Source organism: Notamacropus eugenii, chromosome 5, assembly GCF_028372415.1.
Source record: "Notamacropus eugenii isolate mMacEug1 chromosome 5, mMacEug1.pri_v2, whole genome shotgun sequence".
Taxonomy (NCBI): domain Eukaryota; kingdom Metazoa; phylum Chordata; class Mammalia; order Diprotodontia; family Macropodidae; genus Notamacropus; species Notamacropus eugenii.
Genome location: NC_092876.1, coordinates 444,951,043 through 444,969,451, shown reverse-complemented (window position 1 = coordinate 444,969,451; position 18,409 = coordinate 444,951,043). Strand labels below are relative to the sequence as shown.

Genomic DNA, 18,409 nt, shown 5'->3' with positions numbered 1-18,409 from the left:
GAGCTTTCTTCCTTTGTCCTCATCCTGTCTTCTCTAGGCTAAATATCTTGAATTCCTTCAGTCACTTATGACTTGAATTTGAGTTCCCTTCTTCTGGATGTGTTCCATTTGTCATTCCTTCTCTTAAACCATGTCTTAAACTAGTATATGAAATGGGACTGAGTTTATTTTTCTGTTATGCAGCTTCATACTAAATACATGCTCTCACACTCGCCTCTCACGATAGCTCCCACGCAGATACCATTATTGTTGTCACTGTTTCATTATTTCAGTTGTGTCCGAGTCTTCATGACCCAGTTTGAAGTTTTCTTTGCAAAATTTTCTTATTTTAAAAATGAAGTAGTTGAACTACATGATCTTTTCCACTTCTAAAATTATTTGACATAATAGAGTTCCCTTTTTAGATTGGTATTGATCCAGTGATCAAATATTAGTTATGCATTAGCTAAAACTTCATCTAATTCATTGTCCATTCTACATTTTCTTGTCTGAAAGTCCTTAGTGGAAAGTTCTGTCAAATGCATCAGTGAAATTGAATAGAAAATTAGGTTATATCTATAGCATTCCAATTTTTTTAAACCAGTTTTATAACTCACTTTGTTCAGGTTTCCTGTGTTAGCATAGGGCATATTATTTTCTTTGATAGGTTTTTCACAGAGCCACATCCATTTTAATATTTTGAGAGGTGTTAGCATATTATATGGTTTCTCAAGTATGATGATTGAATCAAAGATTATTTTTTCATAGTGGATGCTTAATGTTTCTGAATGAAAAGTAAACTCACTTCACTTAAGATATAGCATTGTGTATTAGTGCTACACTGGGCTGGAGCTAAAGTTGCCATTAGCTAGTTGTATGGCTTGGCACATATCATGCTTGGACTGTGGTAGTAGTGTACTGCTTGGTCTGCCTCTCCCCTCTCCAGAAAAGAGATAATCCATCCTCCACTCAGCTACCAGTGAGTTCAGGTCTGACCATGTGTGAGACACAGACACATACGCATGCGCACACGCACTTGCACACACACACACACACACACACACACACACACACACACACACACACACACCCCTTCTCTCTCTTAGTCCTCCCCCCTCCCCCCAACTCTAGTGGCTCCCTATCACCTCCAGCATCAAATACAAAATCTTCTGGTGTTGAAAGTACCTCATAATTTACCTGACTCCTACCTTTCCAGTCTTCTTACACTGTACACTGTACACTGTACGCTGTACTCAGTATTTTTCCTGCCTGTTCCATGAGTAAGACACTCCAATCTCTCCACTCTGGGCATTCTCTCTGACCGTCCTTCATGCCCAGAGTGCTCTTTCTTCTTTACTCCAGCTACTGAACTCCCTGCCTTCCGTAAGTCCCAACTAAAATCCTAGCTTTTCCAGGAAGCTTTTTCTTCTCTAGTGCTTTCCCTCTGTTATTTTATTTCTTTTTTTTTCCTCCTGTATGTAGCTTGTTTGTATGTATTTGTTGTCTCCCCCATTAGAATGTGAGCTCCTTGAGGTCAGGGACTGTCTTTTGCCTCTTTTTGTATCCCCAGAACCTAGCACAGTGCTTCCCACATAGGAGGTGCTTAATAGATTCATTAATTGACTGACTGAAGTAAGTTGCCCAAGTTCACACAAGTAGGGCCAGGATTTTAACCTGTCTTCTGACTCTAAATTAGTTACTCTTTCCACCATACCATTCAGTCATGCCATCTACTGTAGTATTTCAAGCCTGCTGATTGGAAAAGAAAATTTGGTGGTAGTGTTCACCCTGTTTTACATGTTAAAGATTCAGTGATTCTTCCCATCTCACTGTCAGAACTCTTTTGATCAAATGAATCTCATGACTTTAAATAAAAGAGAGAAGCCAGTTGAGATTTTTTTAATATTGTATTTGGCCTAGAACTTAAAAGTGATTCAGATCATACATTTGTGTGTGTGTGTGTGTGTGTGTGTGTGTGTGTGTGTGTGAAATCCCAGAGATGGGATTTAAACCCATGGAAGCTGGTGAGATATCTAAGAGAAAGTGTAGCAAGAGAAAAAGGGAAGGAGCCCAAGAAGACTTTCTTAGTAAAGGATAAGAGATGGATTATGATCCAGCAATGAATGCTGAAAAGGAGCGGTAACGTGGATGGGAGGAGCATCAGGCAGGAACAGTATTACAAAAGCCCAATCAGGAAAGAGTGTTTCTGTCAAGGAGGAAGTCCTAGTCAACAACATCAAAAGCTGCAGAAAGGATAAAAGACCATCCAGTTTAACAGTTAGAGACCTTGGAGCCTTAAAGTAACATTTGAGATCTCATTTTCAGTAGAGTTTTGGGATGAGTCACTGCTAAGGTTTGAGAAGTAAAAGGAATTGTGCGTAAATAGAAATAGAAATGATTTTTCTAGCTCATTTTAGTTATGAGGAAACTGAGGCAAACAGGGTTAAGGGACCTGCCCAGGGTCACACAGTAAGTGCTAAGGCTAGAATTGAACTCAAAAAGATGAGTCTTCCTGACTCCAGGTCCTGCATTCTATCACGAACTTGTAATAGACAAAGTTGGCAGGATTATATAATGGTTGTTCAGGAGTACAAGTAAACTGATAACAACTGATAGGGTGTTGAGGATGCTCAGTGCATAAACAGGAGGAGGGAGTAGGGCAAGAGTCAAGCATGGAGGATAGTATATTATTTAGATTGTCAACTTGGTTGGTCAAAACTATGAAGAAAAGAAAATGATGAGGAATCTGAGGCAATGGACTGGGAGGACAGAAGGGAGAGGAGGAGTCTGTAAGTTAGCACTTACCATAGTCCCTGCTCTCAAAGAGGAGGAGAAATCAGGAGCAAGACCGAGGAAGGGATGGAAGGAGAAGAGAGTGATGCGAGATAGGAATGGATCCCAGTAGCAGGGGCGAGATGAAAAGGGGGACAACAGCATGTGTGTTAACGTCCAAAATGTGAGAGTGTTTGGTTTTCTTCTTTTGGAGGGGGGCACCTGGAAGCTGTAAGATCACAGCCACAAGAGTATAGATTTAATGTTATTGTCTGTGTATGATAAGGATTTATCTTATTTACTCTCCTTTACTAATACATGGAATATATGTAATCTCTATTCAGTCATGTCCTCCTCTTCATGACTCCATTTGGGGTTTTCTTGAAAAAGACATTGGAGTGGTTTGCCATTTCCTTCTCTAGCTCATTTTACAGATAAGGAAACAGGCAAACAGGATTCAGGGACTTGTCCAGGGTCACACAGCTAGTCCATGTCTGAGGCCAGATTTGAGCTCATGAAGATGAGTCTTGCTGCCTTTGGGTCTAGCACTCTCTCCACCGCACCGCCTGAGTAATAGACAAGACAGATATATGTACACATACAACAACGTTGTGTGAACTTCGTTTCATTAGGTCAGTGCATTTACAGACAGCCTCCTGAGGAGAGGAGGGGGGCGCTTTTGGTAGTGATCAATTTCCCTTCCTGGACCTTAAGAAGAAATTCCATCTAAGGTTTTTTCCCCCTTTAGGGATCAGTGGCTATAGCTGGTGCTGTTGTCCGCTGGTTAAAAGACAATCTTGGTATTTTAAAGTCTTCAGATGAAATTGGTGAGTATGGCTTTACTTTTTGGTGGTCCTAAAATAAATAGTTTGAAAATCTGAATCAGAATCATGGATTTAGGGACGAGAGTGGTCATCTCGCCCATCATTTTAGAAATGAGGAAACAAAGGCCTAATCAATAGATAGGAAGCAGCAGAGACAATTCAAAACCAGGCCTAAAGAATTACACATCCTGCATTCTTGCTACTGTTCTGCATTTTATTGTATTTATGCTAACATAGGCATAGACACATACGCACACGCATACATTCATGCATGTATATATTGTATATAATATGTAGCCATCATTTCCACGTATGACTTTACGGGGCAATCCTGTTCCATTAAATTGACATCAGTTTAATCTAAGTTAAGTTTTGCTAAGCATGAAAATGAAATATTTCATGAAGTGTTGTAGTGAGCAGAAATTATTAATCTATGGTTGTTAAATCGATGATGGGATATAAACTCTAAACTCACAAAGTTTGTTGTGATTATAATCCAACAATTTCCCAAAATAAATAAATATTCCAAAAACCCAAATAATGCTGATTAGACCTGCAGCTTTTTGTTCTCTCTTTGAATAACTAACTCTCCTACGTTAGCCTTCTCCGTGTAGCTCCCACTCTGTTGCCTGGTCATTGTGTTAATGTAACTCTGGGTTAACAAAGGATATGTCAGGGAAGGACCAACTAACCAAATACAGTAGCTGATAAATTCTTTGGGGATGAAAATCCACAAAACAAACTTTTTGATAAACCTAAGCAGACTTGAATCCGTTTTTTTGAGTTTGACATAAGAAAGTGATATCCAAAAGTGTGTTGCTTACTAAAGGATTGACAAGAAATGATAAAACTAAATATGGCTAAGGCCTGTTTCACTCACTCACTTGCAAAGCAGAAGGAACAATCTAGGTTATTGAAGACAGAAGTAGCAACCCCGTAGGGCACCTTTTACTTCTGTCGTGTCATTCTTGTCTGGAGTGAGGTTGGAGGCCAGGGTTACATTGTTAGATAGAATAGTATTTAAAATTCTCTAAAATAAAGAGAATACCATTTGCTATACTAAATGATAAGAAACACAGAATGTTTGTACTAGTTGCATCATGGCAGAGAGCAATACTAAACAGTCATCTTTTCTATATATTCTTTTAATGGATTTTTTTTTCCTCCCCATATCAGAAAAGCTTGCTAAAGAGGCGGGCACTTCTTATGGCTGCTACTTTGTTCCAGCATTCTCAGGATTATACGCACCGTACTGGGAGCCCAGTGCAAGAGGGTATATAGCCATTTCTGTCTTGACGCTTTTACTGAATTGCTTTAATGGGATAGCTCCCTCATTTTAAAGATATTTTAGAATCGATTTTAAGTAATTTGAGGGAATCTTTCCAAATCTAACCAATGGAAAAAATGGGTGGGGTGATGGAATTCCAAGACTTACCCACGCTAAAGATATGCAAATCACTTAACACGAGCTTCTTGTTAAAGCTTACTTTCAATATCTTGGACTCCTCATGTTTGTGGAGAAGTTACTTAGTCTGGGACATTATCTAAACTAGAGAAGTTTCGGTTACTTAGGTTAACCTTTTTTTCTTTATTTTGTAAAACTAGGGAATGTAAGAAACGTTACTTCTTCATTGCTATCCTAGTATACTCCCCTCACCAAATTCAACTCTCCCCCCTACCCCCCCCCCCCCAAAAAAAATTGTTCTGGAAATTTTCAGTCAGATAAGATAGTATTGTAATACTCTCATCTTCAAAACTTCTGTTTATGTTTTCAGGATTATTTGTGGCCTTACTCAATTCACCAATAAACAGCATATTGCTTTTGCTGCATTAGAAGCTGTTTGTTTCCAAACAAGAGAGGTAAAAAAAAATCAGGCCCAGGTTATCATTTTCTTTACTTCTTATGTTTTGCATATTAATCTTAACCAAGGAATGTTTTCCCCAAGAATACAGTGTGAATGTGTTCTCACTGCAATTTTTGTATATTATACATTAAATAAATGTGTACATACATGTATATATTGCATATGTAAAGTTAGCTATGAAAGCAGTAGATTTTCCCTTTTCTTTAAGCTAATACTACAACTAGTTTGTACAACTAATGGGATAGTAGAGAGAAGACCAGATAGGCTGTGCAGATATTGGAGATTGACCTCTACTTTCAACTTTGATTCCTGTCTCTAGAAATAAATAAAAAACAATTCTTTCCCCATGAATACTGCAGAACTTATTTATAATATATCCAATACTATATTTTAATTAGAAAATTATATTGATTTAAGATTTTGGATGCCATGAATAAAGACTGTGGAATTCCACTCAGCCATTTGCAAGTAGATGGAGGAATGACCAACAATAAAATTCTCATGCAACTTCAAGCAGATATTCTTTGTATACCAGTAGGTTAGTAAACATTTATGCCTTAAAATTTTGAGCCCCAAATTGATAGGAATAAAAATTGTAAATTTAAAAGTTATTTTAAGTGTATTTAACTGTTGGTTATACCGATCTGCATTTTCTCACCTTAGTAAAGCCTTCAATGCCTGAAACAACAGCACTGGGTGCTGCCATGGCAGCAGGTGCTGCAGAAGGAGTTGGGGTTTGGAGTCTTGAACCTGAAGATTTAAGTGCTGTCACAATGGAACGGTTCGAACCTCAGATCAATGAAGAAGGTAAAGCAAACTCTTGAAAGAATATGCTTTAAAGCAGAGATGCCAAACTCAGGCAAGTTGCCACAGAGTTGTCCTAGTGCACCCAACTAGACTAAAATGTAATTGGGAAATGTTTAATAAAATAAAAATACTGGACAGCACAGATGTTAATTTGTGGTTCCCTAAGTTGGTAGGTGGCCCACAGGAAATCCGTCCATTTCTGAGCTTGACACCACTGCTTTAAAATATGTACATATGTTTTATAATATATGTTTATGTTCATTAAAACTATGGATAGATACATGGGATCTTATTGATATCAATTGGCATTTTTACACCATACAATAACAAGTATCATCCATCATGTGTGCACACATACACACAGTCTCATTTAACTCGCACAACAGGCCTCAATGTACTTGCAAGTGTCTTCCCTGTTTTATAGATGGAGAAACTGAAAGTCTGAGAGTTCTGGGTCACACAGTTAGCCAGGGGCAAAACTAAGAGTCAGAGCTCACATTCTGACTCCCAATTCAGTGATATAATTAGAGTAGCAAATCTTACTACGACATCAGTCAGTAAACATTTATTAATACCTACTGTGTGCCAGGCACTGTGCTGGCCCTTTCTTGATTATTTTTTTTTTCTGTTCTACTTAAGCAAAACTGAGGTGCACTCAGTTGGAAATGGTGGGGCGTATTTGTTTTTAGACTTAAACACTTGGCTTTTCAGTCTTAGGGCACTGTTCTTCGTACAAAATGTATTTTAGAAGCATCCTTTCAAATGCATGGATTGATTCTAGATCCTCACCTAGTCTTAACTCTGTCCTCTGATACTAACAACACACACTGTGAAATGATTGTGAGGCTAAGGATATTTCCTGGGACTGGGGGACAGAAGCAATGATTCCAGCCCTTGTCCTCATCAGCACCTGCTTTAGTAAAGACACTTGTGCGTTAGAGATTTTAAGTATTATTGGGAGAGTGGTGTGGCAAACGATTAGATTCGACTCACTTCCAGTACAAGAAAATCCAGTAAGGAAGGTTTTGTTCACTTCACTTAGAAAGTAGTAGTTGTTTTCAAATCAGTTTCATTATCATATTTATTGCAGTTTGCTTTGTGCTTTACATACCTGAATAGTTCAAATATGTCCAGTTTTGCCAGGATCAAAACAAAATTTTGTAGAAGTTTTTAGGAGTATATAAAGCCCACAAGTTACAGAATAAAACCACATGGGATTATGAAATATTTAGCTATGTAGCTTCTGACTAAAATGTGTTCCAATTAAAATCTAGTTATTGGTGATAAAAATGTTTTATCAAGGCATTTTGTTTTGACACAATAACTACTTCCCAGTAATTTTCTCTCTATAATAACCTTCCCTTTAAAACAAGTTAAGTGTGGTAGCTTTATTTTTACAGCGTATTGTATCTAGGAAATGGAGGGCTATAAAAGAGTAGAATGGCTTCAATTCTATTCCCAGAAGAATGTCCTTATGGCCAGTTTTGCGTAGCCCAAGACCCAGTGTGCAGCACTGAAAGCAAAGTGCTTTCCAGACTCCCCAGAGTGTGTCCAGTTTAAAAAGAAAGTTCTCTACTTAATTGTCTGTAGCTCACACGAATAAGTGGACTTACAAGGAAGATATGAAAGAAGTAGAAGTAGAATTCACAAGAGTTGGCAACAGAGAAGAGAGAAGTAAGGAGGGAGAGAGATAGACTGATGGACACCAGGGTGCCTGAAATAGTCAGAAAATTTAAGGAGAAAAGCTCATTTATGTTTATAGAGGAAAGTAGTAAGTTTCATTTGGGACATGTTGAATTTGAAGTTCCAGAGGGAATTTTCCCCCAACATTTGGTGTGATGTAGATTAGGAAAAAGATTAGGGAAGTTGATACGAAGTGGGCGTTCATCTGTATAGAGAGAGATGATAATTGATTCCAAGGCAGATGACAGAATCATCAACAAATGTCATGGTAGAAGTAATTAAACTCCATAAGATAACTAAATTCACGTAGCTCGTACAATCATCAGTCTGAGATCATGTGTTACGCATCTATTGTTATTATGCACTGAGCTAGGCGATGGAAACTCAAAAGACAAAAATCAGACAGTTTCTGCCTTCCAGAAGTTTGTGTTATCTTTAGCATAGATTTCTAATCATGGAAATTATTACTGAAAATCTTGGACATCTTCAGAAGAGAGCTAATTCAATTGAGGGTCAGCTAGGGAGCACAGTACATACATCGTCAGATCTGGCATCAGGAAAGACTGCTCTTTGTGAATTCAAATTTGGCCTCAGACACTGACTACCTATCCCTGGGCAAGTCGTTTAACCCTGTTTTGTCTAAGTTCCTTGTTTGATGATCTGAAGAAGAAAACTACTCCATCTTTGCCAAGAATATCCCAAATAGGATCAAGGAGAGTCAGATATAACTCAAAATGACTGAACAGCATATTCCTGTCCTTATGTGTAGAAAAGGACGTGGATTGCTCTATTGAGAGAGAAAGATAGCACATGGATACCCACCTAATTCCTGGGTTGTCCCTGAAAAAGGAAAAAGGTGCTTCCTTGAGGATTGTTTTTAAATAAATGGACAAGAATTACGTGAAAGTCAGTCAACAAGCTTTATTGAGTGCTTATTATGTGCCAGGCGTTAGACTACATGTAGGGAATGTACATAGAAGCAGAAAGACAGCTTCTGGCCTCATGGAGCTTACATGAGTGAAAAACACCTGAGCAGCATTTCAAATGAGTGGGTAAATCCTGAAGCTAAAATGTTCTCTATAGCAATGAATGACTCAGATTATTATAATGCCAGTAGGAAGTTGATGTACATATTTTTGCTTTAAATTGAGAAACTTTTCCTAATGCAGGAAAGCCGGCATCATGCTATTTGAAAAACAAGCCTGAAAATGAAATTTTGCTTAGCTTTCAACAATGTGAGAGTAAATTCTAAAACTTTACACTATGTAATGGTTGCAATCTCAAATAAGTTTACAGACAATTTATACAGTTTATGGCTTCTAGATTCTACTCGGAAAGAAAAAGGAAGTATTGTTTGAAGTTCCAGCATTAAGGGGCATAAATAAATATTTTTCTTTTTAAATATTGCATTGTTATAATAAAGCTTTTTCACTGTCAAAAAAGCAAACTTGATAAAATGATTATAGTTTATAACAGAAGTACTGGTTTATCATTTGCAATAATTTGGTAAGAATAAAGGGCAGTGTTGACTGTTTATGACTAAAACATCACAGTAAAATTTTCCTTTTTGATTCTAGAAAGTGAAATTCGTTATTCCACTTGGAAAAAAGCTGTACAGAAATCAATGGGCTGGGCTACAGGACAGCCTTCTTCAAATGGTAAAAAGTCAACTATTACCACTATTAATGCTGTTTATGATTTATTGAAAAGTAGCTTAATTGATTTAGCAAATATTTGGCAAAGAATGTGTAGTTACAGAAAAGGAAAAGTTATTGTTCTGATTTTCCCAATTTTCTTCTACACAATCAAGATTAATTAAACCGTATCAGTCACTATCTTACTGCTTCTGTATTACAGAGAAAAAAATAATTTATAATATATTTTTAAAAGGAAAAAAGATAAGAATTCATGAGCTTCATTTGTTAAAATTCTTATTACCATTTGCTACTTTAACCGATGTGGGTGTGGCGTGAATGAAGTAACTGATACACTGTATTACACTGTACTGCAATTCTGGAATATTTTTCTAGGAAACAGTTTCCTAGGCTGCTGAAAAGGATTTTGGCCGATGTAACTTAGTTACTTTAATTTCCAAAGAAATCTCAAACGGTAAAAGTTACTAAATGTTGGAGTCCTTTAAGTAGGATCTGTGGACAATCCTCTAAGTTTAATATTTCCTTATTTTCAAAGTGATCTTCAGAGGACAGAGAAATTTAGTAAAAGTGAATTCCGTTCATATTCCAAAACTCAAGCTTTTACCTTCATAGTAGAGATAATAAACAATTAGCATAAGATTTAACCAGATTTAGCTGCCTTTCCCCCCATCTTAATAGTATTTTATTTTTTTCCCATTACATTTAGAGCTGTTTCAACATTCACTTCTGTCAGATGAGTTCCAGTTTTTTTCTCTGTCCAGCCTCCCCCTCCCTAAGACAGCAAGCAATCTGCTATAGGTTATAGATGTACAGTCATGTTCAGTATATTTCCACATTAGTCGTAGTGGGAAAGAATCTGAACAAGAGAGAAAAGCCACGAGAAAGGAAAAGTGAAACTAGCATGCTTTGCTCTGCATTCAGACTCTGGATGTGAATAGCATTTTCCATAGGATTTATTTTTTTAAAAGACTGAAATGATTTTTTAAAAACTTTTGTGTATGTATTATGGACTCCTTTGGCATCTGGAAAAGCCAAAGACTCTCAGCATCATTTTTTTAAAAAATTTGTTTATTTTTAGTTTTCAGAATTCACTTCCAATAGACTTTGAGTTCCAAATTTTCTCCTCATCTCTTCCCACCCCAAGACACCATATAAATTTATGTAGGCTCAGCATGTATATTCATATAAAACCTATTTTCATGTTAGTCATGTTGTACAGAAGAACTAGAATCAAGTGGATAAACCACAAAAACATACCAAAAAAGGGAGAGCAGATAATATCCTTCAATCTGCTTTCAGACTCCATAGCTCTGTTTGTGGATGTGAGAGCATTTTCCATCAGGAGTCTTGTGGAGTTGTCTTAAATCCTTGCGTTGCTAGGATTTAAACCTATCAAAGAGGCATCACATAATGTGTCTGTTATTGTACACAGTGTTCTCCTGGCTCTGCTCCTCTCACTCAGCAACAGTGCATCAGGAAGTCTGCCTGCTCATCATTTCCATTACATTCATATCCCACACTTTGTTCAGTCATTCCCCAAATGATGGGCATCCATCACAAAAAGAGCCGCTATAAATAATTTTTTGTACACGTGAGTCCTTTTCCCATTTTTATGATCTGTTTGGGACACAGCCCTAGAACTGGGATTGTTGCGTTAAAGGGCAGGCACAGTTTTATGGCCCTTTGGGCATCGTTCCAAATGGTTCTCCAGAATGGTTGGATCCATTCACGACTCCACCAGCAGTGCATTAGTGTTCCAATTTTCCCACATCTCCATCAGCATAATGTTTTTAAGCACAAAATAAAATACATAAAATTACAAAGAAAACCAACTCTGTTGAAAGACAGTTATTGTTTTTTTTTTTCAAGTTCATGAACCCAAGTTCAGAAATTTCCCCTTCCTGTGTTGCCATCGTTAACTGTTCATTTCTGTCATGTCTAACGTGGAATACTCCTTGCATTTTTGTCAGTATTGCCCTGAATCCTCTTCACTGTGTCATCCAGAAACGGTTCATTTGAATCCATTTTTTCGCTTTAAATCAATTTTTTTTCCCTTGAATTAATTTAATTTTGGTTTTTACCATTCACTTTTGAGTTTTAAATTTTCTCTGACTCCTTTTCCTTCCCCCTCGCCAAGACGGCATGCAATCTGATAAAGGCTGTACATATACTTTCTTATTAAACATTTTAACATTAGTCATGTGATAAAGAAGAATTAGATTGAATGGGAGAAACCGCAAGAAAGAAAACAAACACAAAAATAAAAAGAGCAAATAGGATGCTTCAATCTGCAGTCAGACCCCGTACTTCTTTCTCTGAACATCTTAGATCCTGGCATGGCCAAGCAGAGCTCAGCCGTCACACACAATGTGGCTGTTACTGTGTACAGTGTTCTCGTGTTTTGGCTCATTTCACTCCACATCAGTCTTTCCAGATTTTTCTGAAGTCACTTAAATCAACTTAATTCAAATCAAAATCAAATCAATTTAATTTCTCCATTTCTTTACCTCTTAAATTTTGATAATAAGCTTCCTATATCAAGGCTGTGGCAATCCTGTTTGTTGCAGAGATTACTGGTACTTTTGATACTCCTTGAATATTAATAACCAGTGTTCGCCGAATGTCTGTTAAAAGCCGAGGCTTTGGGCCACGTGTGAGGGTGAGACGTTGCCCTTGTATTCACATCACTTAATCTAGTTTTCATTTATTGCACAGCTTTTGTACATAAGTAGAACTCGCCCATGGTCTTTAATGAGCACTGCCCCTTCTATTTCCCTTGGCTCTTACATTAGCATGTGAGGACAAGATAACAAATAGTCATGTAGTTTTTGTGCTGGACGCTTCAGCTGCCAAACAGTCATCTCCAATTTTATATTCAAAACTTGGATTTAAGACAAATTATTGCTCAGTTTGGTTCGTTCCATTTGTCAGCGTTCCGGATGGTCTAAACAGTTAATTTTCTTGTTTATTTTGTTTGTTTGTTTAATGCCATAGCAGATTAAGACCGAATTTCTAAAACTCTTGGAAAGCCAAAATTTCCAAACGTATGACACATTCAGATGGAGACTCCTTAGTGAAGTATGAAATGCTTCCCTTTTAAACCATTTATGATAATTCCTACATGTGGAGGTAGAATCCTGTTCGGCTTGGAAGGGCATCCAAACTTATACTTAGTATCTAGCTGTAGAAACTTGAAACTTATTTTTATAATACTGGACAACTATATGTCAGATAGCTTTCTAATTTTTCAAACTGTATTTTGCCATTATGATGCCTTTCTTATGTTGAATCCTTCTGGTGAAATTTGAATTCATTTAATTTCTACCATAGAATTTAGCAAGGGTTTTCAAAACACTGGAGGTGATTCTTCCAGATTTTTTGTGGGAGATTTTCTCTTCTTAAGGGGAGTGGGAGAACAAATAATATTTGGTAGTCTTTCCTGACTTTCCTGTCTGTTGATTTCTCACGATCTGGAAAGATAATAAATATGCAAAGCACTGTGAGCGACTTTATAAACTACTATACTGTACTACCTAAAACACATCACAAATTTTGATGACTTTGAATTAACCCAGGCATTTTTTACTTTACATATTTCTCAGACAGGCACAAATAGCTGGAAGAAAATGCTAAACAAATTTCTAGAAATTCACCAAAGCAACATTTTGAAACAATATGTAATTTATCCAGAATATTTAACACATTGTAAATATATAAGTGCAAATGTTCCACCTTGCCAAAACAATAACCTCTTCCTCAAATAGATTTGCTACTAAATGAGCACCTTACTATGTTGGCCAAAGAGTGATGATTTTTTTTTTTAGCCACAGTAGCTCCTATACATGATCTACTAAGTTATAGAGAGGGGGAGTGATCAGTATTGTCAAGGAATTATTCACGCAAGAGATCACAACCTTTTGAAGTACCATAATAAATAGGGATTTGTGAATGTATAAATGTTTTAGGATTCCTTCCTTAAACAGAATTTATTGTATCTAGTGCTTAAAACAATTATGTTTGGGTTATAGAGATGTTGATAGTCTTGTGAGACAGAAAAAACAGGAACACGTTACCTCATCTGATCATGTTATTAATGTGTTGAGTTTTTTTTTTTTAATTGACTATCCCAACTTTTCAGGAATTGGCAGTTATTTTTCCCCTGGAGATTTGTATATATTTTATTCACTCATATCCCTCATATTAAGATGAGAGTGAGAGAATATTGCTCTGTTAAGGTCAAGAAATTATCATTTAGTGCACAAATAAAATGGGAATTTTTATATTTCCTTCTGCTTTACCTACTTCTATCAGACTTTATTTTCAAGTAACTTCTTTATAATAGTAAAATACTCTGCAAATGGCATTAAAAAAAATCAAACTAAATCTTATCAAGTGAGATTTTCTCATCTGGAACATCATTATCTGTTTAAATCATTGTTTTTATTACCCAAATTAAAGAAGATCTTAACATTACCAAATTTCTCAGAGAATTGCACATCTTTCCATTTAGGTTGTCTGTTTAACCAATTTATATCTATTTTTCAGTACTCTGCTGAAGTTTCAATTGTAGCGCTTGATTCTACTGAGTATCAAAATCCTATTTAATATTCATTTTAAAAGAAAGTCTCAATATCTTCACAGTCATTATTTTTAGCTAAAATAAGGTTTAGTGTCCATTTTCAGTTAAGCTAATATCACTCTTCCCTGGAAGTATTGCTATTCTAGGAATGATTCAAGTTTTTTGGGGGAAAAACTTGCATCATTCATTGAAGTTTGTTCTGCAGTTCAGCAGCAAAGCTAAATTTATAATTTCAATTCCCCAAACATTGGATTTGCCCAGCGCATATGAAGTATATTCTTGGCTTATTATCGCTTGCTTTGTGTATTGCCTCCTGTCGTAAGCTTTCGGTATTGATTATATTTTTGATTTAATATAACCTTGCTAGCTTTTGAAAATATATTATTTTGTGACTCTTGTTTTGCTGTTTGTGTGATTCTTAACCCCAATTTGCACTTTTTAATGTGTCTCTCTTTCGGTTTGCTTTACTGGGATTCCCTCTTCCTTGGATGACAGCAGGTGACCCTAATATCTTCTGTAGTGTGCCACTGGGCTTTTTTATAGTGACTAGCATGGTAATGTTAATCGGAGCAAGGTACATCTCAGGTTAGTTATTATTTGAATTAGAAAATTTTACTAGGTAGCTTAAATGTATTTGTCTGTGATAACTCAGCAGAAAAGGTTTGCAGTGCTTTCTGGCATTTCAGTATAGAAGAACATAGAAACAGATTGTAGATCTGTCTAGTTAAACCCATTGTTCCTAGGGGAAATCAGAAGAAGAGAGAAACAACTTAAACTATTTTAAAGAGGGAAGATTATGCTTTGGGGGCAGAGGGAGGTGCATAACAATGTCATACAGAAACCAAACAAAATTGAATATTACTTCTATGAAATGAAATTGAGGCTGATTGCTGAAAGTTAGTGTCTTAATTTTGTGGGGGAAATATTGCTGTACTTGAGAATCAATTTTTTATAGATGTTGAAAATTTGTAAATAACTGCAAAGTCTTTTAATGATGCTGGGTCACTGTTACAGTAACCCCACATGTGAGGTGGTGTTTCTTCTTAATTATTACCACTTATTCTTCTGGATGAAATACTAAATTGTTGCCTAAATTCTTTGTGGCTAAAAGCTGAAAGACCACAGTATATCACTGCAGTACGTTTTGCAAGTGAAAACCGAACTATGGATGGCAAACATGTCAGCAAACACCGCTGACTTACACATTAGTAATGGCTTTTAAAAGCTGTTAATAATTCCTCTGACTTTCAGAGAATAATGAATCAACAATAAATAGTCATCTTAAAATAGCACTACTATTGACTGTGATTTTTTTCTCATACCAATAGTCATGATGCCTTTTCTTAATCCTTTAACCTTCTAAATTATGAATGAGAAATTTTAAGTTTGGGGCATCTCATCAGTTCAGCACTGTATTTAAAGCTAGAATAGAAATTGTCTAAATTAATATTAGGTAAGGAAAAAACCAACATTTTAACTTTAAAAAATAAATGCCTTCATGGTATCATGCTAAGTGACTCTTTGCAAAGCATTTATTCCATTTCATTATTGAGAAAATTGGGAATACGTTGCACTTGCTTTTAGGAGGCTGTTACCCAGCTTCGGTATACTTAGTCTTGCTTCTGCATGGCAGTGACTAATGACCTCAGCCTTTTTTACCTTAAGGGAGTTTTATGAATGTTCTTGAGGGAGCTCTCTACATTTAATCTGATGGCACCTTTAGGAACAACTTCATTGTTATTTGTAACTGTAGAGTGGAATAGAAAAAGAATTGAGAAAAAAATGTTGAGGAATAATGGTGCCTATCTTCCACCCAATGCTTCAGCTCAGTATGTTAAGGTCTTATAATTTGTGGAAGATTAAGGTTTATAGCACCTCTTATGGTCTGAGTTAGGTTACCAAAACAAATTGCTTACGATCTTCATTGTTTAGTGACATCGTTACAGTCACATCACATATATTTGATACCAGAATATAGCATCAGTGACTGAGTGTTAAATGCAATGTGAAGTGCTTTAAGAGTCGCTATTAACTGCATTCAGTTTGCATGAAATTTTTGTGCAGTTACATTGCCTTCTATTTTTGCTATTAGAAAACAAAAAGAAATCATTATTCCTAGTATATGCTATTAATCCATTATTATTGTTTACATCTTGAATGTTCAGTATTATTGACATGTTTGGTGTTTGTTTTTCTGTTTTAGGTGTTCCATAAATACCTGAGTAAATTCCACGGACTCCCCGGAGGCAGTCTGTTTTTATGTACCAAGAGAATCTAGCCATTCTTTCTCTTAATGTGTTATACTACCTAATAGAACTTTACTTTTATTTATAAGCCACATGCTGCATGTCCCATAAGAACCCTATGGGTATTCTTGTGGCTTGAATTAAAGAAAACACAGCAGAAAGACCATAGAAACACATAGTGTATTTTTTTTAACATTGGCAATTAAGATTGGACTGGTTCTTTAAGAGACTGAAGACCCTCAGTTTTTATCATCTTGTCTTCTTCCCCTCAGGATCTAGGAAAAAGCTTAAAAGTTTCCATTTACAATGACTTCTCAAACATTTTTCAAATGCTGATGTGTTAGGAATTTTATACTCTGGCTGCAAGTACTCTATTGAGATATTCCTATGCCACTTAAAAAAGAAGGGTGCATTTTTGTCATTGGTCCCCAAAGGACCTCTCTCCTATGTGGTGGGAAGGCCAGTTGTTCTATTCTTGAACAATTCTAAATCCTAAGAGAGGGGAAATTTAACAATATAACTAAAACCTCTGGTATTTTTACCTGGTTCTTATAGGGAAGGACTTTTTTCTCCCCTTTTGTCTTTTTTTCACCTCTCCTTTTTGTGTTTTTTACTTTGTTATGGCCACAGATTATCCATATACAGTGTAGCACCTAGAAATGAAGAGTACGTTGCACTCAGTCAAAATGGGTTTGAGTATTAAGTGGACTACCGTGTACACAAGTATTTTGGGGATAATGACTGTACATTATGGGAGAGTTGTTATGCACATTAATTTCCAGGAGATACTTTTTCTTGAAGAGTTAACAATATTTATAATTGAAACACATATTCCATGTCAATAGATGGAAACACACCCTGTTCTGGATTCAACTGTGTGTCTTTAACTTAGATGTCATAATTGGATAAATTCTGAACCTTGTTTTAATTTACACATTTTGGTCCAAATAAAGACTTTTATCTGACTCAAAAAGCCTGAAGAGAAAATGAATTTGGACAGAAAGTCAAAATATTTCATTAGGCCCAAATGTGTTACCAACTTCATGGGACGTAGTCATTTTTACTTTGGAAGACAGAATTATTCCTGTTTATGTCTTTTAAAGATTTCATCTAGTCTTTGAAACTAATTAAAACCATCTTAAAATTAATTTAACTGTGTTTCTTCTTTAATGACAGTGAGAAAATATTTAGTAACAGTATAGACGTTGAATTTCCATGCAACATATTTAATTTAACTGTATTTTTATAATCAAGTACAATGAAGTCTAAGAATGTGGTTTTAAATAATGTTCACTCTTGAAAGAACTTTTCCTTCATTGAATATGTATATGGATGTTTGCATGTTTGGGGACAGGGAAGTAAGTCTGCCTTAGTAAAGACATCCCCATAATTCTTGGTTGTACTTTTTGTGCAAATTTTTTTTTCTTGTAAATAAGATCCAAAATATTAAGTAATATCTAATAAGTAAGACCTGTTTTTATGTTTGTATTGAGTCTTGTTTGCAAAACAACATAAAAAAAGGGGCTGGCCAATAAAATGTGAATTTCTTTTTCCACAGTGTTTCTGTATCTGAATCTTAACTGTTTACTGATCTGTTTCTAACATGGTTCCCATTTTACTTGGGTGAACCGTGGACAGTTAACAGCCCATGTGAAAAAAAGTATTTTCAAGCTTTTACCTTTGCTAAATATTACCTCTCAATTATTTTATCATTTGATGCTCAAAACAAAGCTTTTGAAAATCAAATGTAGAAATAATTTCATTATCCTACCTTTTAAAAATTGGTGGTACTCATTTACAGTTCTGATCATGGTACTCTCCCACCTGTTTAACTTGTTACTGTGGTTGTTCGATTTCTCACTGAGAGGTGATATCAGGGATGCTATCCTAGTGAGTTACTGTGAAATTGTCATTTGGGGGAGATGGGACAAGGGAAAGCTACTTTAACGCAATTACATTTCTGCCAAGGTAGGTTGAATTAATTGTAAATAATAATGAA

The 18,409-nt window shown here is 36.0% G+C and overlaps 1 protein-coding gene across 6 annotated transcripts in view; it reads left to right on the top strand.

Annotated features, from left to right (window-relative positions):
* Positions 1-17,963, top strand: part of GK (glycerol kinase) — a 69,872-nt gene extending 51,909 nt beyond the window's left edge. For 3 of the 6 annotated variants that reach the window (XM_072615220.1, XM_072615217.1, XM_072615221.1), the window contains 8 exons: positions 3,500-3,578; positions 4,752-4,848; positions 5,351-5,435; positions 5,858-5,978; positions 6,104-6,247; positions 9,508-9,588; positions 14,660-14,749; positions 16,368-17,558. In XM_072615220.1, coding sequence (XP_072471321.1) covers positions 3,500-3,578; positions 4,752-4,848; positions 5,351-5,435; positions 5,858-5,978; positions 6,104-6,247; positions 9,508-9,588; positions 14,660-14,749; positions 16,368-16,378 — 708 coding nt within the window. In that variant the 3' untranslated portion in view covers positions 16,379-17,558. Of the gene's footprint in view, positions 1-3,499; positions 3,579-4,751; positions 4,849-5,350; positions 5,436-5,857; positions 5,979-6,103; positions 6,248-9,507; positions 9,589-14,659; positions 14,750-16,367 lie in introns of all 6 variants that reach the window. The other 3 variants (XM_072615218.1, XM_072615216.1, XM_072615219.1) reach the window with 2 other exon arrangements.
* Positions 17,964-18,409: the final 446 nt, after the last annotated feature.